We start from the raw sequence: 13,856 nt of genomic DNA, 5'->3' as shown, positions 1-13,856 counted from the left end.
ACCCAAGCATTGTGGTTGCATAGAACCTGGAGACACTCAACAAATGGTTGTTACACCACATCTTTCTATTTGGGTACTATGGATTTTAAAGATCCAGTAAAAAAGGAATCTCCTTAATATAGTTCAACAAAGTTGAAAAATGTCTTGATAAGTCATATAAATCAGAGATGTTAGCCTTTGCAGTTACAAGACAAAACAAATTACCAGACACCATGGCCTGCCTGAGTCTGGACCCAGATAAAAGCAAGCAGAAAGGATTGCTAGGCAGATAGTGGAGCTTTGGCTTTTTCTGTGGCCTTTTTTGGGGGGGGAAATGAGCCCCTCCCTTCACTCTTACAGCAGGGGCCCAGGCTTCTGCTTTTATATGATCCCCTCCCCCAGACAGACAGACATATACATATGAACCTGCAGACACACTCTCCACCCCTCAATACCCAAAAGGGTCAGATAGTGAGTCATTTGTACTTGTGGCTGATTGGGTGCAGGCATGTAAATTAAACTCATTTGACTAAAGTTATTATCTCCAACTTGGATTTGCACTTATATGTCACTGGACAAAGGAAGGTAGGTCTCCCCTTATTTTAACAATTCGGGCATCCCTTAGCTGCATGAGACATCACCTCAGGACAGATTAGTCCCTGAAGTAGCAGCTCACTCACTCAGCTGATCAAACTTGGTGTTTGTTAAAACATGGAGAGGAGAACTTTCCTTGTGGAGAGAGGCTGAGGCCACTGTAGGCCTAGTTCTGCTTGCTGGGAAGAGTGGAAAAGTGGGCTCTTCTCATCAACTTGCCCACAGGACTCCTCCTTCCAATTCCACCCCTCCTGGCTGGGCTCAGATGAGCCCCCAACCTCTCCTTTTATTCTCCTTCCCCTCCCCTTACAATTATACCACACCTTGCTAGTCTCTTCTCTCTTTCTCAAGACGCCTAGAGTTTGATTAGGTGTCCTATTATCCTTTTTATCTGTTTAGCATTTAACTTTTTTATTCTGGTATAAACACATCCTTAAATCTCCTCTTCTCATTTGCCATTGATTATGTGGTTTCTGTCAAAGAAATGCACCCCAGACCCCAAGCTCTTCAATAACTGGAGTAATACAACACAGCAGATGCCAGTATGCAGACCATAATTGCCACTGCCTGCCTGGGTCACCAGGGCAGACAAGGCCACCAAGTAAGGTTTTGCAAGTTGTGCACTATGCAAGAGCCCCTGGCCAAGGGGCTAACTTGGGGCAGAAATCCAGCTTGCACTTCATGTGCCAAGGAGTACATCCTGAGGGATTTCCAAATCTTTTCCAAATTTGTATCAAATGTGTCTTATGGATGGGCAGAGGCTCCATAATCTTCCTCCTCCTAAGCCACTTTCCAAATTCTCATTTAGTAGGTGTGAGGTGGGGACTGGGAATATGCAAGTTCGAAGAGTTCCCAGGTGACAGTGATCTTAGCCAGGGCTGGGAATGAGGCCGGACACCGCACATGTTCCCAGTCAGCTGGAATGAAATCTTGATTAGCTATAATGCTCAGCAAATGGGTGTTCTGGCTGACTGAAGTCAGAGCAGAAAAGAAGACATAAACTTCAGTCTGTTTCTGTAATTTTGGGAAAATACTTTATAAAAGCATATCACTCAACTGCTCTGGAAATATACATACGTAAGTATACACACACACTCATAATTATATTTCATTGACATCTGAAATTTCAGTATAATCATTTTGAAAAGCCAGCCTCATTTTATAGCAGAGAGAGAGAGAAAGAGTGTACCAGAGGTCCAGAGGCATAGGAGAAGCAGCATAGGATACGGCCTAAATCCTGAATGGTATTTCATCTTCCCCATTCTTCTACTGCAATCTGCCTCTTTTTGATAAAATAGTCTATTGGCTAAAAATGACAATAAATTAAGGTTTCAAATAACCACATACTACAATAAAATGGTACTTTATTTGGAAATAGGATCTAAAATGTCAAACGCAACTTTTATTTTGTTTACTTTTCATAGCAGTATATTTTGAGGACTTATTTTATGACTAGGTAAAATAGGACTATCAATTATAATAGAAATAAAAAAGCCTCAGTTCCTCTAAGAGAACAGACAGTCAAATACTAGATATGGGTTGAAATTATAAGGAATGGTGGATGTGAGTACACAGTAAGAGAGCAAGCCAACTTCCTTGGCATCTCACCTTAGGGCGAGACTTCCTCAATTTAGTCATGTTAATTCCTTTGTAAAGAGGAACAAGACCCTTCTGACTCTTATCTCTGGCTCCAAATCCAACTGATCAGCCTCTCCCCACAGTGTCTGCAGTTGACGGAGCACTTAAGACCATCTTGTTGATTTGGTCAGGGGAAGAGCCCTGGCTTCTGTGTCAGATTTCACTGATTTGTTCATAAAAGCCTCACTACACACAAGCCTCCTACCCTACATACTGCTGCCCCGTCCAGGGATACTTAATAGTTCACCTACAGCAATCTCAGCAACAGGGATGAGAGGAAATAGAATTGCTTGCTTCCCTGGGCTTATGGTTTATTTTTTGACCTCAAACCTGGTGTCTTAAATGAAAAGCGAAACCTTCTTTATGTTCACAAAAGTCCTAACAAGGTACTAACCCAAAACACTTTTATGGGTAAAAAATTATCAGTCTGTCCGGTGCAGACAATAAAATGATGTCCTTTGTAAATAATATACAGAAGTTGCTCTTTCCTTTAAAAAAAAATAAGCCAATTCTTGGTCCAATCGTAGGTGTTTTTTGGAACTTCAGTAATTTTCTTTTCCTCTACATGTTTTTTTTTTAATACCAAGTGTATTCTGTAAGTGTGAGGGATGACCTCACAGCAGGCTTAGATACTGACAGATGCTTACAGACAAACAGCCCACACAGAAGACCCAGAAATGAGACACTGAGGCAACTTAGCTGGTCTAGAAGCAATAATGACTGACAGGCCATGAGGCAGAGATAGTGGGCAACAAGCAATAGAGCAGCATGAAGCGGTAGTCTTCCCATTTAGAGAAGCAGGCTGGCCACAGATGGACAGAGGATTACAAGATTACATTGTGTGACAAAGCCACTGCATTCCCGTAGGAGCTTGATAGGTCTAAGGCCAGATGGGATAATTTGTCTTACCCCATGACCCAGACTGTGGAATGCAACTAACACATTTTCCGGCTGGCTTCTTGCTCTTCTCACGTACACTAGAGTGTGCCTTTCATAGGCTGGTTCTAAATCATCAAAGTAGGTGGACACTTGAGCAGTGACTGGTGTGTTCAGGAACACCTCACATTCTTTATATCTTCGCAAGACAAAAGTAGATTTGGTGGAGTGTTGTATAAAACAAATGATGTGATCTCTCTGTTAGAAAAGTTCTGAATTTGCCAGAAGGTTAAAAATGTTATTTGGCTTCACTGTGGTCATTGAGAAATTAGTATCGATCTCTCCATTTGAGAACTTCAAGAACCCTAGCGAAGTCACAAAATCTGGTTTAATCCCTAGTGTGATGCAGTTTTAACATTTGGGGATAAAGAGCCAAGCCGAAACATTGGAAGGCAGAATTTCCTATTGTGAAGTCAAAGTTATCCCAGGTTTTGCAAGTCAAGATGGAACTACAGGGTTGGGGAGGCCTTGTGTCTGGGGGTAGCTCCTATTGGTAGAAAATAAAGTCCATTGCACCAGCCTTGGTCTGTTTCCCAAGGTAGCTCTCAGATACTAGAAATCAAGCACATGACAGTTCATCTCAGTTTACTCCTTTAAAAACCAAAGAAGCTCTCAACATGTTCCAAGGGGCTAACAGACACAACCTGAAGAGGTTGCTGGTGACATCCCATGTTTATGAATCTGAAGACTTCATATTGTTAAGTGGACAGTATTCCCCAAATTAATCTATAGATTCAATCTCCATTAAATCTCCACCTTGCTTCTTTGTGGAAATTAACATATTGATTTTACCATTCATATGGAAATTCAAGGACCCAGAATAGTCAAAACAATACTGAAAAAGAAAAACCAACTAAGAGGACTCAAATTTCTCAGTTTTAATACTTCCTACAAAGCTGTAATAATTAAAACAGTATGATGCTGGCATAAGGAGAGACATACAGACTAATGAAATGAAATAGAGAGTCCAGAAATAAATCCTCTCACATTTATGGAACATTGACTTTTAAAAAGAGTATCAAGACAATTTAGTGGGGGAAAGAATAGTCTTTTCACAAATGGTGCTGGGACAACTGGATAGCCACATGCAAAAGAATAAAGTTGGATTGTATCGTATTTATTGTATATACAATATTGCATATAAAAATTACCTCGAAATAGATCAAATATCTAAATACACAGCTAAAACTATAAAATTTTTAGGAGAAACACGGACATAAATCTTGTGACCTTGGATCAGGCAATGTTTTTTTTTAGATTTAACACCAAAAGCACAAGCAATGAAATAAAAAAGATAAACTAGACTTCATCAAAATAAAAACTTTTCTGCTGCAAAAGTCATAATGAAGAAAGAAAAAAATAACTCAAAGAATGGAAGAAAATATTTGTAAATTATATATCTGATAAGGGACATACATCTAAAAAATATAAAGAACTATTATAACATCATAATAAAAAGAAAATCCAGTTAAAAAATGAACAAAGAGTCTGAATAGGGATTTATATAAAGAAGATAATACAGATGACCAATAAATGCACAGAAAGATGTTCAATATCATCAGCCATCATGGAAATGGAAAGCAAAACTACCCACAGTGAGATACCACCACACACTGACTAGGATGGCTAGGATGAAAAAGTCAGATAATAACTAGTGTTGGTGAGGAAATGAAAAAAATGGAACCCTAACACATTACTCATAGGAATGTAAAGTAGTCCTAGAAGAACAATGTTTTTGCTCATGATACTTGGAAGGTGGCATTAAATATCTTAGCAAGTCTGTATACCATGAGCAGAAACTACTTCTTCTTTCAGGATCACTTTTAGCTTGATAAACTTCTTGGCTGAAACCATGAAGTGATATAAATAAGGAGAAACTCCCACCCTGTGGTTAGATAATTTGTACTCAATCATATTATGAATTTGTCATGACCCGAACGTTATCAAAAAAAAAAAGTTTTAAAACTTTTACTTCCAGCAATGAACATTCTAATATTTGCATATTAATCATTCAATAATATGCATATGCATATTCGCCATATTAATATCAGTATTTTTTTGCCTCACTAAGGTGGCCCTTGTTATATTTTTAGGGTTTATTTCAATCATTCTTTCCTCAGTGCTCAAAATATACCACAGCGGTCTTGCTGGACTCTTCAAAGCAATTCACATTTTCCCCATCTTGCTGGCCTGAATTTTGACAGCTGGACCTTACATGTAGCTCAAGAGAACTGCCCCTGCACAAATCAACAAAAAATCAGCCCTGGATTATAGATTAAAGGTTTCAGTTTTCTGGAAACTTTATCGAATTTTCATTTCTTTTGAAAAGTTGACTTGTGTATGTTTCTGTGAAGTGACAAGGAACAGCGCTAGGTGTGAAGTTGTTGGGTTTCACCTTTCAATTAGTGGTCCTTGGCTCTCACCTGACCATCCAGGGAGGCAGCGGCAATGGCCCGTGGTAGGGTGGCAGCCATCTGCGTGGCTGCAGTCACAGCGCTCAGCACAGTTCAGCCCGTACGTGCCATCCTGCATGGAAAACAGCATCAAAGGCAACAATGAGGGCCTGGGAAATCCCACAACAGGAGAGGAAAAGGCCACTGTCAGCCATTTCACATACAGTCTGCTGTCCCAAACACTTCTTAGAGGGATGCATCTTTTTTTTTTCTTTCTTTTTTTTTTTTTGAGATGGAGTCTTGCTCTGTTGCCCAGGCTGGAGTGCAGTGGTGTGATCTCAGCTCACCGCAACCTCGGCCTCCTGGGTTAAAGCAATTCTCAGCCTCCCCAGTAGCTGGGACTTCAGGCACCTGCCACCATGCCCAGCTAATTTTTGTATTTTTAGTGGAGACAGGGTTTCACCTTGTTGGTTGGGCTGGTCTCAAACTCCTGACCTCAGGTGACCCACCCGCCTCGGCCTCCCAAAGTATTGGGATTACAGGTGGGAGCCACCGCACTCAGCCAGAGGGATGCATCTTAATCACCTCTTTCTATGTCTTCTTAGTCCCCAAAATAGATGCTCCAGGAAGTCAGTGTTTTAAAGTCACTCAAACCCTAGTTTATGCCTGACACAATGGTTGGGACATAAAAATGGTGAAGCCAATCATGCCAATACACTGATATCCATATATGCAAATATATGTAAAAATGCCAAGTATTTAAAAGAGGTTTATCCTATAAGCTACAACTCGTAAAAATATTTTCTTTTGTCCCTAAAGATTTTTTACAAAATAGATCAGTGTCCCCTATAATGCATTCTATTATTTAGTGAAAAGAGAGAATGACTCACACAAAAATAACCCTTACCCACACAAAAAGCTCTAAAATTATAGTTTTGAAACTATAATTTTATAATTTAAAAAAATGTTTAATTATAAACTAATTTTTAAAATTATAGTTTTAATTGAATTGAGTTCATTGCCATAAGTGGCCAACGAGATACATGGTATTATAAAGAAAAATGAAGAACTTTTGTTACTTTTCTCTAATTATTATCCTGCTTTTCAGGAGGAAGTCTAAGCCACACAAAATATTCTGACTCACAATCCTAAGCATGAGTCGACACACCTCCTCACCCCCCCTTTCCAGATCTTTTCTATTTTCACATGCATGTCAGTTTGGATGGTCTGATGAAGACAACACTCCTCATGGACATGATCATTTTGTTTGTGGAGAAAGAATGGAAAGTTCAGCTCTTTCACCCCAGATCCTGAGAATTGAGGGCGGCACTACACGCCTTCCCAACACCACCCAAGCACTAAGAGAAACGGGGGTACAGAATTACCACGGAGGAGGAACATGGCAACCAGCATAGACAGGTAGTGGGTGTTATAGATGAATAATTATTTGTCTAGAACTAGTTAAAATAAGAAAAAGAAAACAATCATTTTGTAGACCCCACCAATGTTTGATAGAGCTACACAGGATTTAGCTTTGTCATGATATGAACCACTAAACTCTCAGCCTTCACTGATTTACTAACTCCTCTAAGGTATGAAAAAGGACGAGATTGTGCTAGGGGCTTTGCTTTGTCTACAATCAGACAGGGAGTAAAACATGATCTTCAAGCTCATCTCCAAGTACTGATAATTTGTCCACTAGTCTGATGAGAGGCAGCAAAGCTGACAACTCTGTCCATGGGATATCCATGAGTGGGATCCTTTCTACTTTGGGAAGTGGGTTGTACTTAACGAGGAGGAAGCCCAGAGAGAGAAGAGCATTGTGGAAGGCCCTTCTTGAGGGGCCCAGTTCAGGGGGTCACATTGTTATCTCGCCATCAGATGATGTCCTGGAGGCAGAGAACACACACCACAGAAAGAATGCCTAATGGCTCAGGAGAAAAAAATTGCTATAGGAAGACAGAGTGATGGAAAAGAAATCAGCAGCTTACTCCAGAATGCACTTCCCATCTGCACTCCCTGACAGCCTGAGCTAGATGCAGTATGAGATTTCTAATGACCTGTATCTCCAAAGTAGGTCAAGGGAATAGAGTGAGCTATAGGGACATCTTAAGATATTCTTGTGGCTCCAGAGATACTTATGCTAAAAGACACTGTTTCCAAACCTTCTTTTAACACTTCCAGGAGCATTTCTGTGACATCAATCACCACCCTCCTTTCAAATCCCAGCCACTTTCCACTTAAAGGCAGGGGGATTTCCATGATAATGGAAACAAAATGTTTGGAGAGTTGATAGGCATACACTGGGTGTTTGACCGGTGCTGTTCACTGGCTACCACCAAGAGATGGGTGTATAAGAAACAGAAAATAAAGGATGGGGGTTGAGGAAACTGAATAAGATGAAGGAAAAGAAGGAAGAAATTCTCACAGAGCCTATCTAACCAGTTTCCATGTTGATCCCTTTTCCAATCCTATGTCCAGTTTGAATCCAAACACCTAGATTCTTCCGATAGTCACCGAAGTTGGGTTCACACTGAGCCACTTGAAGTCAGGAAAACTGCAAAAAGAAGCCCACTCTACGGCATCAGCTCTTCATAGGCACTTTCCGTCAGGGCGCTGATTCGTGCATACCTGGCAGGGAAGTTCGCATTTCTCCCCGCGCCATCCAGGCGCACACGTGCAGGTCCCGTCCAGGGTGTTGCAGGCTCCCCCGTTGAGGCACTGGCATGTTAAGTTACAGCCAAAGCCCCATGTGCCACTGGGACATCTGATGGAGCAGTCCACCCCGTGCCAGCCTGTGCGACAAGAACACCAGAGCATGTGAGCGAACAAAGGCAGCAGGGAGCCTTGCTGAGCCTTTCCAAAACATGTTTCTCTTTAGAAACACCTTGGAGATGCACACAGTGCCTCCCAGCCCCAGCCACAGCAGCAGAGAGCACTGGTTCTGCCAAGTGAGGCCTCCATCACAAATGAACAGAAGGCACCCCTGAGGACCCAAACAGCCATGTGTGCTGTGTGATCTGTCGAGGATGCCAACACTGCAAAATACTAGTGGGCTAATGAGGAAGAGATATAGAGTCAAAGCACCTTCAATGGGCAGTGATGCACACTGTGGAGTGCTGAGTTTTGTTCAGATCAGGAAAGTGAAATAATTTATATGGAAGGGAGACAAAGGATTCTGCTTGAAAACACAACCCCATCTTTAAAGCAGGGCCCCATTAACCAGTAACTGTGTATATACAGGATCCTGGCTGCACCTATGGATGGACATATATCCAGGATCCTGACTGCACCTATGATGCTCATATAAAATTGGTGCTTGGCTGCATTTCTTGTCATAACTCCAAGCCAGTCAATTTAGGGGCATGAACACATGTCTGCTTGTTTACTCTTCGCAAAATGCACAGACACACAGACTTTTGGAGCTGGCAGTGACTTCAGAGATCATCTAATGTGAACCTCTTCCCTTGACTCAGGAAAGCATTCCAGCCCACACTGGATGAGGGACTTGCAGAGGTCAGACACTGAATTTTGGTGCAACTGGAGCTAGAACCCTGGTTAAGGTTTCTTTCTTTTTATGTCTTTAGGAGATAAAGTGACAGGATCAAATTAAAGACTTATTTACCCCCACTCTTACCTGCCTTGCAAGTACAAGACCCGTCCACAGGAGAGCAGACTGCATCATTTTTACAGCCACAGCGAGAGGAACAGTTTATCCCATAGGTTCCCAGACGGCATGGGGTAGAGCAGTCAATTCCCTAGATAGGCACAAGTAGCAAAAATGCACTCAGTTTTGCCAGCTGAAATAAGGCCAACACAAATAAACAAAAATATATCTTGGCAATGCTAATTATACTTCCCCGCTAATTTTAACACACTGTATTTTTAAAATTTTGTCATAATGTCACCACTATACAAATTTTAGAAATGTAAGGGCAACACTAGCTGGTCTATGTTTAGGATATATTATTAAATGGGATCCAAAAAAGTTTGCACCTACCTTAGCTTCGCCTTCATAGCAGAACCAAAACAAAACAACAATAAAAACCCTATGTCCTTGCTCAGACAAGTAGATATATAAAAATAAATTGTATCTGTAAAATTACTGTCAATAAATAAACATCAGTATGAACTATACATTAGATCTTAACCCTTCCTAGACATCCTTGTATAATAATATGTAATATTTTTAGTGGGTAAAAGCAAAGCAACAACAGAACACATTCAGCAACATGATTCACTTTATCCGACAGGGAGCATTAAACATAGAATTAAGCTACCAAAGGCAACTGGAGGTCATCTCCTTTCAAAACAGAAGGGACTCTTAAGACAAAGCTAATTCAAGGGCTGAACCAAAGAGTTATGACAGGGTTAGAAAACCCTTTAAAGATCCTCTCAGCTCTGTGACTTTATGATCCACCAGTTCTACATTATGTGCTCTGGAATAATCATCAACATTCTTCATAGTTCAATGTGCTCTTTACAATGGGAAGGAATAATTCAAGAACAACACATTCTCCTTTAAAGCAAAGATTCCTAGCCTATCACGATGAAATCTTAGAAACTGTAAGCAAAATTCTGCTCTATTGCGCGTGGAATATAGACGTAGTTATAGGGTCTGGATTTTCAAAGGGACCTAAAAACTTATGTACTACCAACTACAGAATGTAAATCCATTACAAATGCTAACTCGATGTGCCTTCAAATTTCATGGACTTAAAAACAAAAGCTGTCAACGATACAGTAATCTACTTGGAAAAGTAACTTCTTTGTCACCTATAAAACACAATAAAATAAATTACTTAAGGAATAATTATAATATACTTTCTGACATATGCTTATATTAAAAATTAATGCCACATTTATAGTTTTACAGCTTTCCCAGTCATCATACTAAGGTAATTCCTTATATCTCTATTAGCATTTTTCTCCTCATTTTCTCTCTCATTAATGATATGGATGACTTTAGCACATTCCCTGTATTTCACTGGAAGTCATATAAACCATGGTGTTGAGATGCTTTACACTGCACCCCTCTTCTCCTTCCTCCAGAACCCTAGTCACTCACTTTGAATCCTGGGGCACAGGTGCACTTTCCAGTCACACTGTCACAGTCTGCCCCATTTTGGCAGCTGCAAATCTGCTGGCAAGCTTCCCCGTAGAATCCAGGAGAACATGTCTCATTACAGTAGAGTCCTGACCAGCCCGGCTTGCAGGCACACTCTCCAGACATGGGATGACAGCTGAGAGACACGGATGAAAGGAATAAGTCACTTTGGGGTAAACATGACACCCAACTTCTGTGCAAATGTTGCTTTAGCAATGATCACTAAATGTATGGGTAATTCCATGCCCAATAATTCAAACTTCATTCCCAGGCTGGGTATGATTTAATTAATTGGCTGAAACCTGATGGGTAATACAGAAATGTTGTATGAAATCAGCATCATGTCTAGCAGGATGTATTACAACCACATTCTTTTGTCTGAAATTCTTTTTAATTTTCTTAAATTGAACGCACTAATTTTGTAAGAGGTCAACTCTGTGACAGGAGCTAAAAAAACTCCATCCAATGGACAATACCAAACCAGTTAACTAGTATGATGTCCCAGGAACACCAAAGGCAGTGACCTCGTCAGCCTGTTTCTCCCTCAGTTCCCTATACCTGGTAGCAGGCAGCTGTCTCCACCTGAAACAGCAGCCGGATTGACCCACCAGGCAACCAGCTGTTGCTCCATAGCAAATGGACATTTCAGCTGCGCTGAGATGCACGCGTGAGTTGACACAATAGGGCCCTCTGTGACATGCTGACTGAAAGCACATATGCTTCTCACCACGAGAAAATCTTAACAATCAAACTAGTTCTGCTGACAACTGGAAGACTGTTTAAAGATGGTCTTCCTTGCCTAATGTAGCTAAAACCCTGCCCTTAATTAGGGCCTACAACAAACACCTCTGTCATATCCAGACATTTGCTAAATGACTTCCCATCAGAGGACTGTTCATAGATTTTCTACTCTTGGAAAGAATGACAACCTGGGAGGGATGAAGACTGAGGATGCAACCCCAGTTCTCCCACTACCTGAGTAGCCTCAGTGAAATCATACAACTTCCCTGGGTCTGATGTCCTAGTCTGTCAAGTGAGGGTCTCAGCCATGTCTCATAATCTCATATCCTATATTTCTCCTCCTCCTTGTTCAGAAAATTCCTGTGGGTTGAATGGTTTGGTGCTCAGTTTTGGAGGTTTATTTAAATATACTTTTCGACCCCTTCTGTACCTTAGTGTTCACAGGCAAAGGCCTAAAAATTCATCGAACACTCAGAAAACATGGCATGAAGAATACCTAAATACAGTTCTACATATGAGGTGGTTTCTTGAGTGTAGGTTTAGATTCACAGGACCAGGGCGTGAGTCTCAGATCTACTCAAGTCTGCTTATCTTCTATTATCCTTGGGCCAATCACTTATCCTTGAGCAGTCACATGGCATCTCCATGGCATCTCAAACTTAACATGTCAAAAAACTGAGCCCTTGGGCCAGGCACGGTGGCTCAAACTTGTAATTCCAGCACTTTGGAATGCTAAGGCGGGCAGATCATGAGGTCAGGAGATCGAGACCATCCTGGCTAACTCCGTGAAACCCCGTCTCTACTAGAAATACCAAAAAAATTAGCCAGGCGTGGTGGCAGGTGCCTGTAGTCCCAGCTACTCAGGAGGCTGAGGAAGGAGAATGGTGTGAATCCAGGAGGCAGAGCTTGCAGTGAGCCGAGATGATGCCACTGCACTCCAGTCTGGGCGACAGAGCGAGACTTTGTCTCAGAAAAAATAAAAAAACTGAGCCCTTGTTCTTTCCCTCAGTATCTACCCCTAATTGTCCAAATTTCTGTAAATAGCACCATCAGTCACTTAGTTTATCTAGGAGTTTTTTTTTTTTTTTTTTTTTTTTTTTTGAGATGGAGTCTCTCTCTGTCACCCAGGCTGGACTGCAGTGGTGCAATCTCGGCTCACTACAACCTCCACCGCTCAAGTGATTCTTCTGCTTCAGACTCCCGAGTAGCTGGGATTATAGGCATGTGCCCCATGCCCAGTTAATTTTTGTATTTTTAGTAGAGACAGAATTCCACCATTTTGGCCAGGCTGATCTCGAACTCCTGACCTCAAGTGATCTGCCCGCCTTGGCCTCCCAAAGTGCTGGGATTATAAGTGTGAGCCACCATGCCTGGCCTAGGAGTTATTCTTGATAACTCCTTCTGCCTCATCACTAGAATTTAACCATTCTAACTCCAAAATATATTTTGAATCCACCCACATCCCTTCATCTTCACTGTCCTCATTCTGCTCCAACTGATGCCATCTATCTCCTCACCTTCTGAACAACCTTCCAACTGTGCACCCACATCCACTCATGCCTTATTACCTAAAGAGTAAATCATATCATTCTCCTCCTTAAAACTCTGCAAAGGCTCCCCACTACCCTTGGAACAAAATCCAGACTGTTTAATATAACTACAGAGACTCTACAATTTATTGTCTAAACCAGGGCATTTTTAAGAGTGAAGAGAGAGTTGCTAATAATTATACTAGGACAACAGGCCTAAACCAGACTGTCCTTGTGAAACCTGATACACAGTCACCCTAAATACAGCCCGTGGGGCCTCGTCATCTGGCCACTGCCTACTCCTCAACCTCTTCTTTCATCTTTATTCTCTCTTTATTGCTGTGCTTGACCACCCTGGATTTCTTCTAGTTTGTAAAAGCATCATATTTTTTCAACTGAACGACCTCCACATGGGCTATTCCATATTCTTAGGATGCAGTTCTTACTCTCTGCCTATCTCCCTCCAGATTGTCTTTCCAGTCTCTTCCTCAAAGAGAGCTTCCCTGTCCACCCAAATTGAAGGTAGGTCTCTCCACTTACACTCTTCCTTGGTGCCCTGATCCTTCTTCTCATCTCATTTTCACAGTCTATAATTCAGTTTATTTTTCCAGTCCTTTAATGTCTTCCTCCTCTCCTACACTGTGAGTTCCAGGAGGGCAAGAATTAAATCTGTTTTTCCACCTTTCACTGGCCCATAGTAGGTCCACAGTGAATGTAGATTGAATGAATAAGTGAAAATGCCACAGGTGAAACAGAGTGGATGTGACTCCGGGGACCTAGCTCTCCCACATTAATCTGCTTCTCCCTGACATCTCAGAGTCACTGAACAATGTTAAATTATACTCAGTATATATGTATACAAAGGGGAAGATTTCCTCTAAAATTAGTTTTTAAAATGTCAAAGTCTTGGCTTAAAGGAAATAGCCATTAATCACAGAG

The 13,856-nt window shown here is 41.3% G+C and overlaps 1 protein-coding gene across 6 annotated transcripts in view; it reads right to left on the bottom strand.

The window, feature by feature from the left end:
* The window catches only part of MEGF10 (multiple EGF like domains 10), a 404,496-nt gene that overhangs the window by 34,233 nt on the left and 356,407 nt on the right, over positions 1-13,856 (bottom strand). For all 6 annotated transcript variants that reach the window (XM_045394871.3, XM_065546702.2, XM_073994145.1 and 3 more), the window contains 4 exons: positions 10,609-10,783; positions 9,178-9,298; positions 8,172-8,335; positions 5,571-5,673 (listed from right to left, as the gene is read on the bottom strand). In XM_045394871.3, coding sequence (XP_045250806.2) covers positions 5,571-5,673; positions 8,172-8,335; positions 9,178-9,298; positions 10,609-10,783 — 563 coding nt within the window. The remainder of the gene's footprint in view (positions 1-5,570; positions 5,674-8,171; positions 8,336-9,177; positions 9,299-10,608; positions 10,784-13,856) is intronic.

Source organism: Macaca fascicularis, chromosome 6 (genome assembly GCF_037993035.2).
Source record: "Macaca fascicularis isolate 582-1 chromosome 6, T2T-MFA8v1.1".
In the NCBI taxonomy this organism is placed as follows: Eukaryota; Metazoa; Chordata; class Mammalia; order Primates; family Cercopithecidae; genus Macaca; species Macaca fascicularis.
This window is presented reverse-complemented; position numbering and strand designations above follow the sequence as displayed.